General features: G+C 45.8%; 1 protein-coding gene across 3 annotated transcripts in view; it reads left to right on the top strand.

Moving 5' to 3' along the window:
* LOC143293730 (GTP-binding protein Rhes-like) overlaps positions 1-21,542 on the top strand; it is a 210,916-nt gene that overhangs the window by 187,979 nt on the left and 1,395 nt on the right. For all 3 annotated transcript variants that reach the window (XM_076604936.1, XM_076604952.1, XM_076604944.1), the window contains exons 2-4: positions 5,875-6,070; positions 9,221-9,404; positions 21,418-21,542. The exon at positions 21,418-21,542 is cut by the window's right edge and continues 1,395 nt beyond it. In XM_076604936.1, coding sequence (XP_076461051.1) covers positions 5,875-6,070; positions 9,221-9,404; positions 21,418-21,542 — 505 coding nt within the window. The remainder of the gene's footprint in view (positions 1-5,874; positions 6,071-9,220; positions 9,405-21,417) is intronic.

The following is a 21,542-nucleotide window of genomic DNA, read 5'->3' as shown; positions in this document are numbered from 1 at the left end:
ACCACCACACCACATCACGCACCAGTCTACATCACTACATGATTATAATACGCGTTGTAATGAAATGAAAATAAGGAAGAAGGAAACGGAATAATACATAAAAACTTTGTATTGTATTGAATTCTCAAACTGTCGGGGAACACAGTTTTTTGTGTTGTTTTTTCTTTTCTTTTCTTTTTTTTCTTTTTTTTTGGGGGGGGGGGTTGTTTTTTGTTGTTTTTTTACATTTGTTTCCGATTAAAATGCAATAAATAAACTAGATTTCTGAAATTCTGTTCGTGAATAAAAGATAAAAGAATAAAGGTTTAACGTCGTTGAAAGTCCTAAGAAAGAAAGAATCATATTTTCCCGAATTCTGAAAAAAGCCCCCCCCCCCCCTCCCCCGAATGTTTTTTTTTTTTTTTAAATAAATAAAAACAACACATAACTCAGTTATTGATGTGGTTATTTCGTTGGGCTGTATCTCAAAGAAATCGATAATCCAAACGTGATGTTTACCGCTTGCGCTATTACTTTCCTCAAACGCAAACACTCACGCACGCATGTGCATGCGCATACACAACATCTCTTCCACATTCCTCTTGAAAGTTAGAGACAGGAATTGCAAACGAAGGCAGGCATGAGTGCGCACACATGAACATGAATATGAACATAAACACACACACACACACACACACACACACACACACACACACACACACACACACACACATCTGTCTGCGATGGTGGTCTCTAGATTTTTTTTAGATTTCCATTTCAAAAATAGGTGTAAAAGGTTATAAACACACACACACACACACACACACACACACACACACACACACACACACACGCACGCACGCACGCACGCACACACACACACACACACACACACACACAACCCCCAAGAACAACAAAGGCCCCATAGTCTTTAACAGCCATCAGGGCAGTATATTCATGTCCACTGTATCTAGGGCTGGGCATAGAAATACGGTGCCAAGTGCTCTCCTTCCACTGATTTAAACATCCCACACCCCCGAAAACGGAGTGTGGCTGCCTACATCGCGGGGTTGAAAACGGTCATACACGTAAAAGTCCCACTTGTGAACATACGAGTGAACGTGAGAGTTGCAGCCCACAAACGAAGAAGAAGGAGGAGGAGGAGGAGGAGAAGAAGAAGAAGGAGGAGGAGGAGGAGGAGAAGAAGAAGAAGAAGAAGAAGAAGGAGGAGGAGGAGGAGGAGAAGAAGAAGAAGAAGAAGAAGAAGAAGAAGAAGAAGAAGAAGAACCATCCCCACCCTAAATCAGGTACGTTCGGAAGTAGAGTGTCTTTCCCCATGGACACAGGACCATGCTGAAACAGGGCCTCGAGCCCCTTTCTTTACTTGGTGTGTTAACACTGGGTCAGACGTCCAACTGACGGGCGCAATAGCTGAGTTGTTAAAGCGTTGGACTTTCAATCTCTGGGTCCCGGGTTCGAATCACGGTGACGGCGCCTGGTGGGTAAAGGGTGGAGATTTCTACGATCTCCCAGGTCAAAGTCTGTGCAGACCTGCTAGTGCCTGAACCCCCTTCGTGTGTAAACGCATGCAGAAGATCAAATACGCACGTTAAAGACCCTGTAATCCATGTCAGCGTTCGGTGGGTTATGGAAATAAGAATATACCCACCATGCACACCCCCAAAAGCGGAGTATGGCTGCCTACATGGCGGGGTAAAAACGGTCATGCACGTAAAAGTCCACTCGTGTACATATGAGTGAACGTGGGAGTTGCAGCCCACGAACGCAGAAGAAGACGAAGAAGACGTCCAACAATGCAAAAAACCGATTCTGCCAAAGCGCCTCTCATAGCAAAAAAGAAAGAAAAAATGTATTCCGTGCACAAGAGTTAGAATCAGAGGAAAAAAAGGACCATGCCGGCACAAACTAATACTGCAGTATGCGCAGCTTGTGCTCATCTCAGTGTTCACAGCCTCGCGTCCCAGACTCACGGGGTAGAGCATTACCAGCTGTTTCAGTTTCAGTTTCAGTTTCAAGGAGACGCTAAAGCATTTGAGCGTCCAATCATTCGGGATGTGACGATGAACCGAGGTGCACGCACTTGGCGCACTGAAAAAGAACCCATGGCAACGAGAGCGTTGTCCTCTGGCAAAATTCTGCAGAAGAAATCCACTCGGATAGGTACACAACTATGATTATACGCATCCACTCAAGACCCTGGCTAAGCGCGTAGGGTTATGCTGCTGGTCACGCATCTGCTTAGCATATGTGGTGTAGCGTATATGGATTTGCCCGAACGCAATGACACATCTTTGAGAGACTGAAACTGAAAAATGAAACGTTAAAGCGTGGGACTGATCCAACAGAAGACAGCTGGAAAAAAAGAAAAAAAACCAAAAAACGGATGAACTGACAACATTACAGAATCGACAGGAAAACCACTTGCAGAGAGGCCCCGGCTTTGACACAAAACCGACAGACTTGGAGGAATCTGGCAAAACATTTCTGCTGTGCGGCACCCCAAGGACTCTTCACATAGAAGAATAAGAAAAAAGAGGAGGAGGAAATGAGAAGGAGGAGGAGGAAGAAGAAGTAGAAGGAGGAGGAAAGGAGGAGGAGGAAGAAGAAGAAGAACAAGGAGGAGGAAGAGGAAAGGAGGAGGAGGAAGAAGAACAAGAACAAGAAGAACAAGGAGGAGGAGGAAAGGAGGAGGAGGAAGAAGAAGAAGGAGGAGGAGGAGGAGGAAGAAGAAGAAGACGGATCCAAATATTACCAGCAGGCATCATAACGATCTCAAAGAGTGGGTTGGATGAGAGGGGGCTGGTGGTGTGGTAGGGGTTAAGCCAATATACATGCAGGTGAATGAAGCGGAAGGTTTCCGCCTAAAAGCGCGCATGATATGAAAAGACATTCAAATCACGAAAGAAAAGAAAAGAAAAGATAAGAAACAACCAACCAGAACTGTAAGGAACAAGAGCAAAAGAAAGATACAAAAAGATGAGAGAGAGAGATGTTCGTAACTTGCCCGCACCCTATGGGGCCATTGATGTATTGGAAACTTACCCCCCCCCCCCCCCCCCCCCCCCCCCCCACCCCCCGCCCCCGGGGAAATGGAAAAGACGAAAAAAGGGGAAGTTAATAAACAACTCCAGCACGGTAACCATCTATTGTCAGATAACGTAATGTTGTGCTGACACTAAACAAACACACAAGCCCTCAACAACAACAACAACAACAACAACTACTTCAACCACGACAGAAACAACGACCACAACCACCACAACAACAATAAAACTAAAACAACAACCACAACAACAACAACAACAACAACAACAGCAATCACCGCCACCATTACCACCACAACAAAACAACCACAACGACTACAACAACAACAGCAACAAACACCACTACCATCACCAGAACAACAGCAGCAACGACAACAACCACATCGAAACAGTCACAATGTAACGTGGTATCTCGGGAAGCGAAACAAGACGTTCTGGGCAAGGCTACAGCGCTGTGATTGGCTGGAACACATGTGACTGGAGACTGGTGGCGCCTCTCAGTGTCGCTTTCCCATTACCGTGTCACGTTTCTGTTGATTGTGGCCAACATGCCGAAAAGTTGGTCTGCTCTGCTCTGCAGCTGTGCCAGAACTGGTCATGTGACCCTTCTCCCCACCCTCCACCTCTTCCCCCTCCCAACACCCCTCTCCCCACCCCCACCCCCACGCCCCACACACGTCATGCCCTAGTTCAGTAAACTTTGTTTTTCTTCCTTCCTTTCTCTGCCCCCCCCTCCCCCACTCGCTTTCCTCCCTACCCCTCTCTCACCCCTTTCTTTCGCATGTAGCTAAGCTGTCTGCTCTACTGAACCAAAATCGGTCATGTGACATCGTATACTCCCGCAGCATCCAACAACCACCAGTGAAACTGCGATTTTGTTTTCCTTTCTTTCTTTTCTCTCTTCGGTTTATTTTGTTCCTGTCCCCCTTCCTTCCTTCCTCCCTTCCTTTCTTTCTTTGTTTCTTGTAATTTTAAGGTAAGAGGAAAGGAGAGTAGATTAGTTTTCGTCGCGATGCGTCCATGGTCCATTTTTTAAGAATAGAAGGTGACCTTGATGTGTTCGAAGGTAATGCTACAACTCATGACATTACTTAGTCTGAACCACTGACAATGGACGACAACGTCTAGACGGTTTTGATTCATGTTGTTCTTGGCGTTGCTTTTAACTGTACTTAAATGCATTGATCAACTTGTTCGTTTGAAATATTGGCATACTGTGTGTTTGCACATGCGCATGGCGGAGCTGATCTGCTTGCTTCCTGGTTTCAGCACAGCGAAGGAAGGGCAGGGATTGATCAAATCGATAAGGAAAAGGGAGGGTGTGGGGAGTTGTAGAGGGAACACAACAGACGATAGAGAAGAGTTTAAAAGGATGAGAGATACAGGGTGGAGAATTGTCGGTCTGTTTTACTCACCGGCGTGTCTTGTAAAGTCTTAGAGAAAATAATCTTGATCGATACTACTGACTTCGAAGAGCAGAACAGCATGAACCTGCCAGGAACTGTAAGCTTCCGATGTGGACCGACTTGTAGGAACCAGCTTCTTAGATTTTGTGATTGAACTAATCAGCAACCGTGAAAATGATGAGCAAACTGACATTATCACAGCAAACTCTCCAAACATTTCGACAACTTGGTCTATTCTCCTTACGTCTTCAGACCGAATTACCGCGGCATCACAGGACGAGTCAACAGAAACATTCATCGTTTCCTGATAAACGGCTTACACTTTATGATGGTGGATGGAATGACGGTCATATTTTATTCGTTCAGGGACTTGATCTGTTTCTGTTGTGCCTTAATGATCCTATCACAGATTTGTTTCTTCCCTCGTACCATTGATTACAGTGGAAAGTTTGTCCATCAGTCACGGCAGATGCCGTCACGAGCTTCGTCTGAAGATTTCCTCTACCCACTCTCCTACCCCCCCACCCCCCAACTTCTCATGCCCATATTCTCCGCAACTCCATTCCCCTCCCTGTACTGACCAGATGCTCCCATCCCCTCCCCACCCCGCCCACCCCATCCCGCTACACCATCCTCCCACCGTACCCAACCCGTTATTTGTTGTGTTCCTCAACAAAGCACTGCCACACTCAGCTCTGTACACTGTTCAATCATCTGTCAGCAAGAAGAGCCCTTGTGCTCAACTGTCTGCACATAAAAAGCGGATAACAAGAGACCGTGATCTGTATTGTGGAAGACCTGATCTGTGTGATGGTACCAGACCTGGTCTGTTTTGTAGTAGACCTGATCTGTATTATAGTTGGTCTGGTCTTCTTCTTCTTCTTCTTCGTTCGTGGGCTGCAACTCCCACGTTCACTCGTATGTACACGAGTGGGCTTTTACGTGTATGACCGTTTTTACCCCGCCATGTTGGCAGCCATGGCCTGGTCTGTTTGTAGTAGACCTGACCTGTATTATGGCAGATCTGGTCTGTTTTTGTAGTAGACCTGATCTGTATTATGGCAGATCTGGTCTGTTTTGGTAGTAGACCTGACCTGTATTATGGCAGACCTGGTCTGTTTTGGTAGTAGACCTGATCTGTATTATGGCAGATCTGGTCTGTTTTGGTAGTAGACCTGATCTGTATTATGGCCTGGTCTGTTTTGTAGTAGACCTAAGTTGTAGTAGATCTGGTCTGTTCCTTGTAGAAGACCTGGTCTGCATTATGGTAAACCTGGACTGGGGTTGTTGTTTTTTTTTGTTGTTGTTGTGTTTTTTTTGCAGTTGACCTGATCTGTATCATGGTAGGCTTCAGAAGGAAAAAAATACAGAATGTAGGTATTTATATAATCAACGGCTTGATTTCTGGTTTCGTTTCATTTCAGCCCAAAGGCGGAGGGGGGCGGGGAGCGCGTGAAGCAGACGACGGTGACAAGCACGCGGCGATTGGACGACGCCAGTGTCACGTGCGGCTGCCTGAGCTTCGTGGTGACCCCGCCACAGAACATGGCGCTTCTGGAGCAGGCCAACAACGCGCCCCCGGAGAATTGCTACAGGCTGGTCATCCTGGGCTCCGCCAAGGTATCATCAGCATCGTTATTCATCATTACCGTCTTTGTCGTCGTTATTGTTGTCATTATCAACATCTTTACCATCATCATCGACGTCGTTGGCGTTGTCACTGTCATAATTATCACAACCATCATCGACGTCGTTGCCATTGCCATCGTCATTATCATCATCATCGTCGTCAGCGACGTCGTCGTCCTTATCATCATCATCATCATCATCATCATCATCATTATTGTCATCATCATCGACGTCGTTGTCGTCGTCATTGTTGTCATCATCATTACCAGCATCATCATCATCATCGTAGTCGTCGTCGACATCGTTGCCGTCGTCACCGTCGCCATTGTTATGATATGATTATGTCTAAGATTATTATTATAAATATAATGATTATCGTATTCGTTGGTATTCTTTGTCTGTCTGTCTGTCTGTCTGTCTGCCTGTCTGTCTGTCTGTGTGTCTGTCTGTCTGTCTCTCTCTCTCTCTCTCTCTCTCTCTCTCTCTCTCTCTCTCTCAGTAAGCCTACCACAGTGAATCGTTTGAAATATTTGGGGACTGTAACGTGTTTGCTCAAGGAACACTTCTGGAACACCGGTAAGTTAGCACCAACATCGTAATCAAACACATTTACCCTTAAATTCTTGATTGCCAAGTAATACAACAAATACTCTTGGCCAACTACATTTTTTTTGTCATTAGCGAAATTCTTGTTTCAGTTAATCTTCGTTACTCTGTCACTTTTGCACTAGATCCAACGTTGTTTTGTGTCCCCCCCACCCCACCCCCCACCCCCCTCCAGATAAAAACCTCTCAGTGTTGTTGACGACACAGACACATACGTGTGTATACATGGGGTGTGGGTGCATAAGGGAAAGGGGAGAGGGTGTGGGGAATGAGGACTCATTACACAGTCTGGACAGTGATGGAAACCATCAAACCCTGAGCCGGGGGAAAGGGTGGTGGTGGTGGTACAGGCAGTGGGAGGGATGGGGTGGGGTGGGAATAGTAGGAGAGAGGAGGCTTGAGTTGGGATGGAGGCCGGAGTGGGAGGTGGTTTGGGGGCGGGGGGGGGGGGGGGGAGAGGGGGTCATCCATCCACGGCAAAAGGACCTTCAGACACTTCACTTCGCTTGTAGTCAGACCATTCTTTCCTCGTGGGCATTTTAAAGACACATCCTAGCCGTCGGTGAAAACTTCAGGGAGGGGTGTAGACTGTTCGTTGTGACTCATGTCTGTCTCTGTCTCGGTTTCTCGGTCTCTCTCTTTCTCTCTGTCCATGTCTGTCTGTATGTCTGTCTGTGTGTGTGTGTCTCTCTCTCTCCCTCTCTCTCTCCATAAAATATTTCCGTTCGTTAGTTCCATTTCTGTCTCCTTCTCTGTCTCTGTCTTTGTCTTTCCTTGTCTGTCTGTCTGAGTGTCTATCTCTCTGTGTGTGTCGCTCTCTGTGTCTCTGTCTCTGTCTCTCTCTCTTAATAAAACATGTCTCTCTCTCCCTCTATCCCCCCTCTCTCTCTATGTGTGTGTGTCTCTCCCTCTCTCTCTCAATAAAGCATTTTCGTGTTCTCTCTCTCTCTCTCTCTCTCTCTCTCTCTCTCTCTCACGGGTGATGTATGTCAGTGTCTGGGGCTGAGTCTCTGGTGTACCATTGACTGGGAAGACGGAGAATGTCTCGTGCAGCTTCTTCGTCTGACCACCATCACCTCCTCCTCCCCTTCCCCTTCTCCTTCTCCCACCACCCCTACCCCCACCCGCTTCCCATCTACCACACTCCTCTGCCCCTTCCTTGCCTTTTCTCACCAATCATTGTAACTCGTGCATACAACACAGCAAAGAATCGCACAGAACGTTTTTTTTTTTTTTAACACAGTCACGGATGTTTGACAAATTTGCTTGCTGTTCTTCATGCGAGCTAACAATGTATACAGAAAGGCGAATCTAAGTACTTCGCTTCTCTCTCTCTCTCTCTGTTTCTGTCTCTGTCTGTCTCTGTCTCGCTCTCTCTCTGTCTCTCTCTCTCTCTTTCTCTGTCTCTGTCTCCCTGTCTCTGTCTCTGTCTATGTCCCTGTCTCCCTGTCTCTGTCTGTCTCCCTCTCTCTGTCTCTCTCTCTGTGTGTCTCTCTCTGTGTCTCTCTCTGTCTATGTCTCTATCTACCTGTCTCTGTTTCTCTCTGTGTGTGTCTGTCTCCCTTTCTCTGTCTCTCTGTCTCTGTCTCTGTCTCCCTCTCTCTGTCTCTGTCTGTCTGTCTGTCTCTTTCACTGTCTCTCTGTCACTGTCTTCTCTGTCTGTCTGTCTCTCCAGTAAAACTGGGCCTTCCCAGAGCGCTGTCCATCTTTCACTTCGTCAAGGTTACAAGGGAGATCACTTTTCCGGAGAGAATACCCCCTTCTTGCATAATTTGTTGCAACTGTCGTTAAGTCCACGAACTCGGTTGTTTCGTTTTCTGTTTAAAACGAATGAAAAATATTATCATTCATTCGCGTTTGTTTCATGACTGCCTGTCTGCAATCTACGCGCCTTCCCCTCCCCTATACACATAATGACACACACTCTTTCTCTGCCCCCCCCCCCCCTCAACCCCCCCCCCCCCCTTATGAAGAAGGATATGTTGTTTGTGTATGTGTGTGATTGTGTGTGTGTGTGTCTGTTTCGGGGCTAGTGGGGGGGGGGGGGGGAGGCGGCTCGCGCTGATAGTGTCTTGTTTGTGAGTGCGTGTTGAAAACTGAGTACGATGGTGTGGTTTTTTTTGTTTGTTTTTTTGTTGTTGTTGTCGTTGTCTTTGTGTATGTCAATACATTCCATTATTCTTTTGTTTTGTTTTTTTAAGCAACTCCAGTATTCATCTGTTTGTGTGTTTTGTTCATTCATTTTTTTTTTAGGTATATAGTTTAGTTTCCTTGATTTCATTTATCACTTTATTTCCTTTTTATCTGATTCGTTGAGTCGTTAAGTTTACTTTGTTTCATTATCGTTTGGTTTTTTTTTAGATTTATTAAATCAATTTTTGCTTCACAGAGAGGGAGAGAGGAGGAGGGAGAGAGAGGGGGGAGGAGAGAGAGAGGGGAGAGAGAGAGAGAGAGAGATTGAGGGTGGAGAGAGAGGGGGGAGGGAGGGAGAGAGAGAGAGAGTACTGTGGAAAAATGACCGGCTGTCGTTTTCAGGTGGGTAAAACCTCGCTGGTACAGCGCTTTCTCTTCAACCGCTACGACGACAACTACACGCCTACCATCGAGGATTTCCACCGCAAGGTGTACAGGATCCGAGGGGTCCCCTATCGTCTGGACATCCTGGACACTTCGGGTATCCACCCCTTCCCCGCCATGCGTCGCCTCTCCTTCATCACGGGTAGGCAGGGTGGGTTGTGAAGGGGGTGGCGGAGTAGGGGGCGAGGGGAGGTGGGCGGGGAAGTGCCGGGTGGGTCTGGAATGTGGTGGGTGGGTAGGGGGTTGGATTGGATTGAGATTGGGGTAGGGTGGCGTTGGGTGTGGTGTGGTGTGGTGTGGTGTGGTTTGGCGTGGTGTGGTGTAGTGTGGTTTGGTGTGGTGTGGTGTAGTGTGGTTTGGTGTGGTGTGGTGTAGTGTGGTTTGGTGTGGTGTGGTGTGGTGTAGTGTGGTTTGGTGTGGTGTGGTGTAGTGTGGTTTGGTGTGGTGTGGTGTAGTGTGGTTTGGTGTGGTGTGGTGTAGTGTGGTTTGGTGTGGTGTAGTGTGGTGTGGTTTGGTGTGGTGTGCTGTAGTGTGACGTAGTGTGGTGTGGTTTGGTGTGGTGTGGCGTAGTGTGGTGTGGTTTGGCGTGGTGTGACGTAGTGTGGTGTGGTTTGGTGTGGTGTGGCGTAGTGTGGTGTGGTTTGGCGTGGTGTGCTGTAGTGTGGTGTGGTTTGGCGTGGTGTGGTGTGGTGTAGTGTGGTGTGGTATGGTGTAGTGTGGTGTGGTGTGTTGTGGCGTGGTGTGGTATGGCGTGATGTGGTGTGGTGTGGTGCGGTGTGGTGTGGTGCGGTTTGATGTGGTGTGGCGTAGTATTATGTGGTGTGGCGCTGTGTGGTGTGCTGTAGTGTGGTGTGGTTTGGCGTGGTGTAGTGTAGCGTGGTGTGGTGTGGTGTGGCGTGGTTTGGCGTGATGTAGTGTAGTGTGGTGTGGTTTGGCGTGGTGTAGTGTGGCGTGGTGTGGTGTAGTGTGGTTTGGTTTGGCGTGGTGTGATGTGGCGTAGTGTGGTGTGGTGCAGTGTGGTGTGGTGTGGTGTAGTGTGGCGTGGTGTGGTGTAGTGTGGTGTGGTGTGGTGTAGTGTGGCGTGGTGTGGTGTGGTGTAGTGTGGCGTGGTGTGGTGTAGTGGGGTGTGGTGTAGTGTGGCGTGGTGTGGTGTAGTGTGGTGTGGTGTAGTGTGGTGTGGTGTGGTGTAGTGTGGCGTGGTGTGGTGTAGGGGTGTGGTGTGGTGTAGTGTGGCGTGGTGTGGTGTGGTGCAGTGATGTGTGGTGTGGTGTAGTGTGGCGTGGTGTGGTGTAGTGTGGTGTGGTGTAGTGTGGCGTGGTGTGGTGTAGGGGGTGTGGTTTGGCGTTGTGTGATGTGGCGTAGTGTGGTGTGCTTTGGCGTGGCGTGGTGTGGTGTGGTGTGTTTTGTCGTGGTGTGGCGTGGCGTAGTGTGGCGTGGTGTAGTGTGGTGTGGTTTGGCGTGGTGTGGTGTGGTGTGGTGCGGTGTGGTGTGGCGCTGTGTGGTGTGGTGTGGTTTGGTGTTGTGAGGTGTGGTGTGGTTTGGTGTAGTGTGGCGTAGTGTGGCGTGGAGTAGTGTGGTGTGCTTTGGCGTGGTGTGGTGTGGTGTTGTGTGGTGTGGTGCGGTGTGGTTTGGTGTGGTGCGGTGTGGTGTAGTGTGGTGTGGTGTGGTGTGGTGTGGTGTGGTTTGGTGTGGTGTGGTGTGGTTTGGTGTAGTGTGGCGTAGTGTGGCGTGGAGTAGTGTGGTGTGCTTTGGCGTGGTGTGGTGTGATGTAGTGTGGTGTGGCGCTGTGTGGTGTGGTGTGGTGTGGTTTGGTGTAGTGTGGCGTAGTGTGGCGTGGCGTAGTGTGGTGTGCTTTGGCGTGGTGTGGTGCGGTGTAGTGTGGTGTAGCGTGGTGTCATCGTTGTTGTCTTTCGTGTCATGTTGCTTTCCGTTGCGTCATGTTCGTTGTCACTACAGATGTACGTATTGTGGTGAATATCGGGCTGCATACCTTAGAGCCAACCGCAAGAGCCAACGGGACGCCATGCTGGATAGGCTACAACACCAGTTTATTGTGTTCTTTCTTTTCTTGCCTGCATGTGCATCATTGTTTCCATTTCAAAGACGAGAATTTGTTTGTTTGTTTTTCCTGGGAGAGGGGGGGGGGGGGGGGGGGGGTTACGCACTTTGCCTGGGACACAGCTTTTATTACTCTTACGTGCTTAATGTGGGTGCTGCGCACGGGACCACGGTTTATCTATTTTATTTTTTTCGAGAAACTGAAAGTTACCTATGCAGACTGCCGGCGACTCATGAGTTGTCGAATGGAGGAGGAGAGGGAAAACGGATATGGGGTGGAGAGGGTGTGGGGTAATGGTGGTGGTAAAGATCCAAATTCGTGACTGAACTGAACTTGAAAATCACATGTTCTGGTCTGGCTGGCTTTGGTTTTTCTGTTTTTGGTTTTGTTTTGTTTTGTTTGCTGTTGTTGTTGTTTATTTTTACGCAATAGGCCACTACAATGTTTAAAGACCGAGACTTTTTTTCCCACTTGATGCGGATATCATGATTGATTATTCTCCTGGAGGTGGTTATCATGATTGATTATTCTCCTAGAGGTGGCTATCATGATTGATTATTCTCCTGGAGGTGGTTATCATGATTGATTATTCTCCTGGAGGTGGGTGTGTACCGTAATTGAATATTGTCCTGGAGGTGGGTGTGTACCATAATTGAATATTGTCCTGGAGGTGGGTATGTACCGTCATAACAGAATATTGTCCTGGAGGTGGGTATGTACCATAATGGAATATTGTCCTGGAGGTGGGTATGTACCATAATTGAATATTGTCCTTGGGGTGTGTATGTACCATAATTGAATATTGTCCTGAAGGTGGGTATGTACCATAATTGATTTTTCTTCTGGAGGTGTGTATGTACCATAATTGATTATTATCCTGGATGTGGGTGTGTACCATTATGGAATATTGTCCTGGAGGTGGGTATGTACCATAATTGAATATTGTCCTTGGGGTGTGTATGTACCATAATTGAATATTGTCCTGAAGGTGGGTATGTACCATAATTGATTATTCTCCTGGAGGTGTGTATGTACCATAATTGATTATTATCCTGGATGTGGGTGTGTACCATTATTGAATACTGTCCTGGAGGTGGGTATGTACCATAATTGAATATTGTCCTGGAGGTGGGTATGTACCATAATTGATTATTCTCCTGGAGGTGGGTATGTACCATTATTGAATACTGTCCTGGAGGTGGGTATGTACCATAATTGAATATTCTCCTAGAGGTGGTTATCATAATTGATGGTTCTTTTAGAGATGGGCACGGGTTACGGCTACAAGGGGTAGGGGGTGGGGGATGGAGGGGGTGGGTAGAAAACAGGCCAAGTCTGGAAAGACCCGGTGCTTTCTTCTACAGATCCGGTCTATAGTAATTTGTCTGTGGGTGCTGATGGTCAGAGTGGAGAGTGATGATGATGATGATGATGATGATGATGATGACAGAAGAACTGGTGGTGGTGGGTGATGATGTTACTGGTGATGATAGATTTCCGTGTGTACTAGCCACCACCGGCTTTCAGACTGAAGAGGCTGTCTTTGATCTCTGGCAACCCTGCCTCCCCCACCCCACCCCTCTCCTTCCTCCAACGGTTTCCTATCCTTTTGCCTGGTTGCCAGAACTGAGGCTCTTTTGTATCGCTTCTCGTGAAGCATGGCCTTTCTTTGTTGTCATGGCTTCGCTTTTTTTTTCTTTTTCTTTTTTTTTTGTGTGTGTGTGTTGTTGTTTTTTCTTTTTATGTTTTGGTAGATCAGCGGATGCGTGTTTTTGCTGCATAAAGATTGATAATGGATGTTGGTGATGATGATGAGTTTGATATGTGGTCTCTCCCTCTGTGTGTGTGTGTGTGTGTGTGTGTGTGTGTGTGTGTGTGTGTGTGTGTGTGCTGTCTGTGCGTGCGTGCGCGCGCGCGCGCGCGTGTGTGTATGTATGTTTGTATGTGTGTGTGTGTGTGTGTCTGTGTCTGTGTCTGTGTATCTGTGTATGTATGTGTGCATCTGAGTTAGTGTGTGTGTGTGTGTGTGTGTGTGTGTCTGTCTGTCTGTCTGTCTGTCTGTCTGTCTGCCTGTGTCTGTGTTTGTGAGTATGCATGTGTGCATCTGTGAGTGTGTGTGTGTGTGTGTGTGTGTGTGTGTGTGTGTGTGTGTGTGTATGTCTTTCTGTCTTTGTCTGTGTTTGTGTGTATGTATGTGTGCATCTGTGAATTAGTGTGTGCGGGTGTGTGTGTGTGTGTGTGTGTGTGTGTCTGTGTCTGTGTGTAAGTCTGAATGCCTGTCTGTCTAGTAGATATTGTATGACTCCGACTCATTTTTGTTGTTGTTAAACCTGTCAAAACATATATGGACATGTGGACCCTGCCCTTAATAATAATAATAATAATAATACAGACATTAACTGATAGATTTGTGTGCGCGTGTAACGTGGATGAACCTTCGGAAACTGATTATTTGTGGTTTGTTTGTTATTATTGGTTGTTGGTGCTTTTTTTTTTTAATTGTTGTTGTGAAATGATGTTTAATCAACTCGAGAGTTCAGAAATGAGAAAAAAGATAACCGCGAATAGGAGAGGGCTGGAGTGAAGAATTTAGGATGGGGATGTGTAAAGAGGTGGGTCTTTCACCTTGTCTTCTTTCTTTTTTGTTTTCTTTTTTTTTCTTCTTTTTTTAATGGGCGGGGGGGGGGGGGGGGGGGATTTTAGCCGATTTATTTCCCCTGTAAACTCGTGGATAACAGAAGCGTGAATCAAATGTTTATGGAAGGAACTGGAAGCAAGATAAAACGAAATAAAAAATAAGAAGTGGTTTTTGTAGTGGTGGTAGTAGTAGCAGCAGAAGTTGTTGTAGTTGTAGTAGTAGTAGTTGTTGTTGTTGTTGTAGCAGTAACAGTTCCAGTAGCAGCATCAGTAGCTGCTGTCGTGTGATGATATCAGTACGAGTACTGCTACTAACTACTATCAACAGCAGCAGGCAGCAGCAGAATCAATGGTAATGATTTTTGTCGTGGGAGTAATCTCAGCAGCGATAGTAATACAGCCGATAAAGAACAAATATTTGATTTAATGAATGAATGAATAAGTAAATAGATATGCAAATGACTGAATGAATGAATGAACGAATGAACAAATAAACAAACAAATGAACAAATAGAGAAACTACATGAAATCGAGACACCCAACATGAATATCAGAAGGGTTTTGTTGTTGTTGCTGTTTTGAATAGATCATCGATGACGTAGTATCAGTATCAGTAGCTCAAGGAGGCGTCACTGCGTTCGGTCAAATCCATATGCGCTACACCACATCTGCCAAGCAGATGCCTGACAGCAGCATAACCCAACGTGCTTAGTCAGGCCTTGAGATGATGTAGTCAAATGAGAAGGAAATGAGAAAGAAAAGAATGCCAAGAAAAGAGCTGTAGACTTTTGTTTCGTTTGAAATGGTGAGGGGTCGGGGTGGGGCGAGTGGCGTACAGATACTGTGTACACACTTGTATTGTATTACCCTTTTTTGTCACAACAGATTTTTCCTTGTGAAATTCGGGCTGTTCTCCGCAGGGAGAGCGCGTCGCTACACTGAGAGCGCCACCCTTTTTTTTTAAATTATTTTTTAATACCTGCAGGTTTGTTGTTGTTTTTTTTCCTATCGAAACGTATTTTTCTACAGAAATTTGCCAGGGACAACGCTTTTGCTGCCGTGGGTCCTTTTACGTGCGCTAAGCGCATGCTGTACACGGAACCTCGGTTTATCGTCTCGTCCGAATGACTAGCGTCCAGACCATCACTCAAGGTCTAGCGGAAGGGGAGAAAATACTGGCGACCCTGCCTGGATTCGAACCAGTGCGCTCAGATTCTCTCGCTTCCAAGGCGGACGCGTTACCTCCAGACTATCACTCCACATGCATCAACGACGTGACACAAGATGCATCGAAACTGCTTTGTCACCACAAAACTAATCTGCACGTCAACATCAGGAAAAGATCGGCGGAACAACACTTCATATTGTTGCTCATTCTCACTGTGTCTGTCTCTGTTTCTGTCTCTGTCTCTCTTTTCTTCCATGTCCGTCTGTCTGTCTGTCTGAATCTCACACACACACACACACACACACACACACACACACACACACACACACACACACACACACACATATATATATATATATATATATATATATATATATATATATATATATAGATAGATATGATAGATATACGTACACACTTTTTATATGTGGAATAGCATCAAGTTGGGTACATAAAAAAAAAACAAGAAAAAACATCAAATTGATTCCTGTGAATTTTCTGCATCATGTTGTCTTCGTCTCTATTTGAGGTGAATTATCTCCCTCTTCCTGTATTATCTCCCTTTCCCATGAGGGGCGTGAACAAGTGAAGCCTTCACGAGGTCGTGGTGTCGTCATCTTCCGGTTCTGCGCAGCGGTTTGTCGAAAAGGAAAGGAAGGAAATTGGGTTTCGCGCATGCAGCTAACTTCAGACTGTGCATGGATCTGTATCAATCAAGAATTGATCACTGGATGAATTAATGCTTTCATCAACCAGTGTTGCGGAACGAACTAGAAACTTGTAATTACGTTCTTATTTGGTTGTTCCAACGAGTCGAGTAATTTTTTCGTTTTTGTGTGTGTGTCCAATGCCCAATAACGTATCCTAATTATTACAGTATGTCGATTTCAGTGGTGGCATTGATCCAGTGTTAGAGATGATTTTTTTCCGAGTTCACAACGATTATTTTATTCTAATGTCCTCACACACCTACACACATTGCAAGCCATACACTCACTCATCTTCCTCTAAAGGAGCTGCGTAAATTTGTTGCTATGCAACGATGACAGGTGCGGGTTATTCAAGCGCCAGCTGGTATGAAATTACATCTCTTCTTTTAGTAGAAGTAAAAAGGAAGTTGACAGAATGGTTAAGACGCTCATCTGCCGTTGGAGTTTCCGTGAGGGTCTGAGTTCCATTCCTGCTCTCGCCCTTTCTCTCAAGTTTAGCTGGAAAATCAATCCGAGTATCTGGTCATTCTGATGAGACGATAAACCGAGGTTCCATATGCAGCATGCAGTTGGCGCACTGAAAAAGAACCCATGGCAACATGAATGCTGTCCTCTGGCCAACTTCTGAAGAATCCAGCTTGATAGGTGCACAGATATATGTACATGCACTCAAGACCTGACTAAGGCGTTGGGTTATGCTGTCAGGCATCTACCTTGCAGATGTGGTGCAGGGTATGTGGATTTGTCCGAAGGCTGCGACGCATCCGTATGAAAATGAAACTTAATAATAATAATGATAATGGTATTTATATAGCGCTGAATCTTGTGCATAGACAAATCAAAGCGTTTTCGCACCAGTCATCCACACGCATGCATAACTCTAAAACTGGAGAAGCTGAAGACAAGGAAGAGGCAGGGAAGGGAGGCTATTTTGCGAAGAGGTGGGTTTTAAGGCCAGACTTGAAAGAGCTGAGTGTGGAGACTTGACGAAGTGCAAATGCTCATCGTTTACGCTATTTTTTCTGCGTAGTTCATTTTGCTCTTTTACCATAAGCGCATGAATTATATGTAAGTAAATAAACGAATGAAAGGAAATGGACACCAAATAGCATCGGAGTAGGTAAAGAAGGTGAAGCTTTTTTTTTATAGCAAGCAACGAACACACTTGTGAAATAAGAAAACAAAAAGCATATTTTAATACACTTTTTTTTCGTTTGTGGACTGGGTTTCACAGAAGGACATTAAAATGTTGCATGTTGTATTGTATGGCTTAACCAAGTCTATCTCAACCACCACCCTGATGTCTGGGCCACGTTCACTGTAATCTAACAGTGGGGATTTGAAGTGTATGATATGACCGTATTTACCGGGCTGTTTAGGCAACCGCACATCATTTTCGGGGGCAAATTGTTCAGTTCTAACATAAAATATGTGATCTGGAAGTTAACTCTCTCCATACGAACGGCGAAAGAGACGACGTCAACAGGGTTTCACCCCAGTTACCATCATCAAAATATTGCAAGCGGAAGGCTCTTATACTGAAGAGGTGAATGTTGACAAAGACTACCACAATTCTGACGACGGAAGCTAAAGGTTGGGTCATTCAGACACTCACTGGACATCCGAGGGGTCTGTGTAGAGGAGAAGAGAGGACTGGCCGTACTGAGTGAGTATGTGCTTTTCACAGCAACGTATTTGGTTTTTGTTTTGCTTTTGTTGTTGTTGTTCTTCTTCTTTTTTTTCTTTTTTTCCGTTTTTTCGATTAATTTTCTACATGAAAAAGAAGCTCGAGAATAACAATACAACTAATGAAGGGAAAAAGCGGAAACACAGTCAAACAAAGCAAGAACCAGTCCTTGAATTTCAAACAGGTCAGAAAGAGCGAGGAAGCTTTTAAAGGCATGCGTTCAATATCTAAAAGACACCTACAGCCACTGGTTTTTGAAGATGCATTCCTGTTTCTGTGTCGATTCAAAGGCGATTCCATCAGTCATGTTCAGCAGTGACCGACCCCACCCGCCCAAAAGAAATCCTATCGCCAGTCTGTTGACATTGTTCCTTTCAAGGAAATCCCCGTCTTTGTTGTCATCTCAGGGTCAGTTTCAGCCGCTCCCTTTGAATATTGATCTCAGGACATCCTATCACTTTTCTTTGATACTGATCTGTGAGGAAAAACAACAACAGCAACAACAACAACAACAACAAAACCCCAAACCAACCAACCCAATCGCGCCTGTTTGATATCTGTCACGGGATATCCTGTCAATTAGCTTCTTGCTGTCAAAGGCTGTTTTATTTAGCACGAGAAAGATTAGCGTTTCATCTCTCTCTCTCTCTCTCTCTCTCTCTCTCTCTCTCTCTCTCTCTCTCTCTCTCTCTCTCTCTCTCTCTCTCTCTCCTTCTCCTATCCTCTTTGTGTCTCTGTCTATCTGCCTGCCTGCCTGTTTGTCTGCCTGTCTGTCTGTCTCCATCTGTCTGTCTGTCTGTCTGTCTTTCTCTCTCTCTCTCTCTCTCTCTCGCGTGTGTGTGTGTGTGTGTGTGTGTGTGTGTGTGTGTCCCTGTCTCTCTCTCTCTCTCTCTCTCCCAACCTCTCTCTCCGCACTAATTGTATGTACGTGTTTGTAATTACTTGCATGCAATTAGTGACAGTTTATGTGTCATTTGTCGAGTACCCGAAGACCGCTATATTATGGGGCTGAACCATCTGGACAAATCCAAGCCAAATTATGAAACAACTGTGTTGTGCGTCTCTTTGCGCGTTGAAGCAACCGTTTAGCCTTGCTTCTTTGCTTGTTGGCACGCGCAAAGACTCATGTGTATGTGCGTGTATGCGGATGTGAGTAAGTGTACATGTGTGTGTGTGTGTGTGTGTGTGTGTCTGCGTGCGTGCGTTTCGGAAGATAGGGAGGGAGTCAGATTTTATTTCACTGTTCTGCCTTAACAGAATCAGTGAAGGAAACAGACAGACAGACAGACGGACAGAGAAGGGGGTGGGGGAAGGGGGGGGGTGGATGGGTGAGGAGAGACTTAAAAAGAAAATCCAATGTGCATGGTTGTCAACATCGATTCACATTGAAACACGCCCCCTCCGCTCCTACGCTCCACCCTAACCCCCACCCCACCCCTCCATCCCCCTTTATCTCCGCTCCACCCAAACCTCCCCCCCACCCCATACCGACCTCGTCCACTGCCTCCCCCCTCTACCCACTACCCCTTCCTCCCCCTTCACCCTATAACATACCTTACTAGTCCCTCACCTCCTGCAGCAACCCCCCCCCCCCCCCCGCCCCACCAATCCTCACGCCCACATCCTCACTCCCTTTTCCCCCATTCCAAGTCCTTCTGGCGGCCATCCCGACATGAAGCCCTGCGTTTCTCGCCTTCTTGCGGGCTCTACTAATTTTCTTTTTCTCTGGCATCCTGACGCCTTTGCCCTACATTTATATGGGGGTCTTCAGTTGCTTCCGAGTGTGGTAGTGTGGAAGCCTTAAAATCACACTCACAATCACACACACACACACACACACACACACACACACACACGCACACACCTACACACACACACACATACACACACGCGCACGCACGCATGCATGAACGCACGCGCGCATGCACGTACGCACGCACGTCACGCACTCACACACACACACTCACACACACACACACACACACACATACCAAGCCAAACCATACCACACCACACGCCACACACCAAATACTATGTAAACCACACACACACACACACACACACACACACACACACACACACACACATTATACACGACACACGCGCGCGCGCGCGCGCGCACGCTCGTGCGCTCGCATACACATCCTAATACACCACGATCATATTAGTTATTATCCATTACTCTCTCTTTGTTTTCTTGTTTTCTTTTTATTTCCACTGTTCGTTTGATAACGGTGTTTTGATGGATGCAACATGCAATGTTGGAAACATGAACAAATGGCTCATATTTGAACATTCAGTACTCGAAATAATGTGGATGAGAAGTGTTGGTAATTGATGACCACCGTGAGAAAGATCAGAAGAACAACAACAACAACGACAATAACAACAACAACAACAACAACAGCAACAACGACAATAACAACAACAAGACCACAGCAAGAAGATTGTGATTAGGTCGTTGATGATTATAACGACCATGATGACTGAATCAACAATTACAACCAAAACCAACAATAAGCACCAGCAGTTAAAACAAATGTATAAAGATTGGTACCCGTATTTGGAACCCACTTATTGGCAAGATTTGATTTATCTGTTAATTTATCTATCCATTTTCGTCTGTCTTTCTTTCTTTCTATCTATCTTTCTATCTGAACTGGTTGAATGCCCAAACTACAATGACTATGTTCTGTATTGTCCATGTGTTCTGTGTGGCTTGTTCAGGATTAAAGAGGTAATGCCAGTCTTGAATGAAAGCTTATTTGTGTTTGCACATTTCTTCTGTCTGTGCTGCTGCGTGTACATGTCAAATGGTCGGTATAAGGACAGGCCCGGCGCTTCCTTTTTGAGGAAGTGTTTGGGTTTGTTCCAATGTACCTTTTATTTACCTGTGTGCTAGCTGAATAGGCAGCGTAAGCAGCACTGACTTGAAGTTGTGTACCTTGTGAATGGAGAGAGTTACCACTCTGTACTATTTTACAATGACTATAGATTGGAATTCTCCATAAAAAGTACGTACTTGATACGCCGTCAGCAATGTGCAAGTATTTTGAATGGTGGACTCGAGATTCAGCTGAATCTTTCAAACTTTCTTTTTCTGGCTTTCAAGCGGAGGGACATATCGAATCATAATATTGTACCAACAACTAGCTAAGGAACGACAAATATTTGATTATGTTTTGTCATTGTCATAATTATTTCAGTGTCTCCACTGTGATGATCTTTTACCGATAAAGTGAGGACGAAAGATTATTATTATTTCTTTTGTTTTTGCCTTTATGTAAGTTTCTTTATGTATATTGTGTTTGCAACTGGTCACATGCCTATGTGCACTAAAACTATTTGTTATTGTTCTATCTATCTATCTATCTATCTATCTATCTGTCTATCTATCTATCTATCTATTTATCTATCTACCCATCTATCTATGTGTATCCTGTTTATATCGACACTGACGTACTCTGTGCTGTGTGTCTGAAACCAAGAGACCTGCTGTCTCTCTATCTATCTATGTATCTATCTATTTATCTATCTGTCTGTCTGTCTATCTATCTTTCTTTCTATCTGTTTATGTACGCCTGCTTATTTCCACACACTGACATACTCATTTCTGTGTGTCTGAAGCCAGGAGAACTGCTTTCTTTCTATCTATCTATCTATCTATCTATCTGTCTATCTAATCTATCTATCATCCTCCCTACTTATCTACCTATCTATCTCTCTGTTTACATACCTACCTACCTACCTACCTACCCACCTACCCACCTACCAACTTACCTACCTACATACCTGCCTACCCACATACCCATCTTTCTGTTAATGTACGCCTGCTTATATCCATATCCACACTGACATAACTCTTTTCTGTATGTGTTCTGAAAACCTCAACAGGAGACCTGTTCGTGCTGGTGTTCGCCATCGACAACAAGGAGTCGTTCCAGGAGGTGATCCAGCTGCGCGAGCAGATCGTGGAGTGCAAGAAGCAGTGCCACAAGGTGGGCGTGCCTCACCTGCTG

The sequence above is a fragment of the Babylonia areolata genome, chromosome 1 (assembly GCF_041734735.1).
Source record: "Babylonia areolata isolate BAREFJ2019XMU chromosome 1, ASM4173473v1, whole genome shotgun sequence".
Lineage (NCBI taxonomy): Eukaryota > Metazoa > Mollusca > Gastropoda > Neogastropoda > Buccinidae > Babylonia > Babylonia areolata.
Note: the sequence above shows the minus strand (reverse complement) of the source record. Positions and strands in the feature narration are given on the sequence as shown.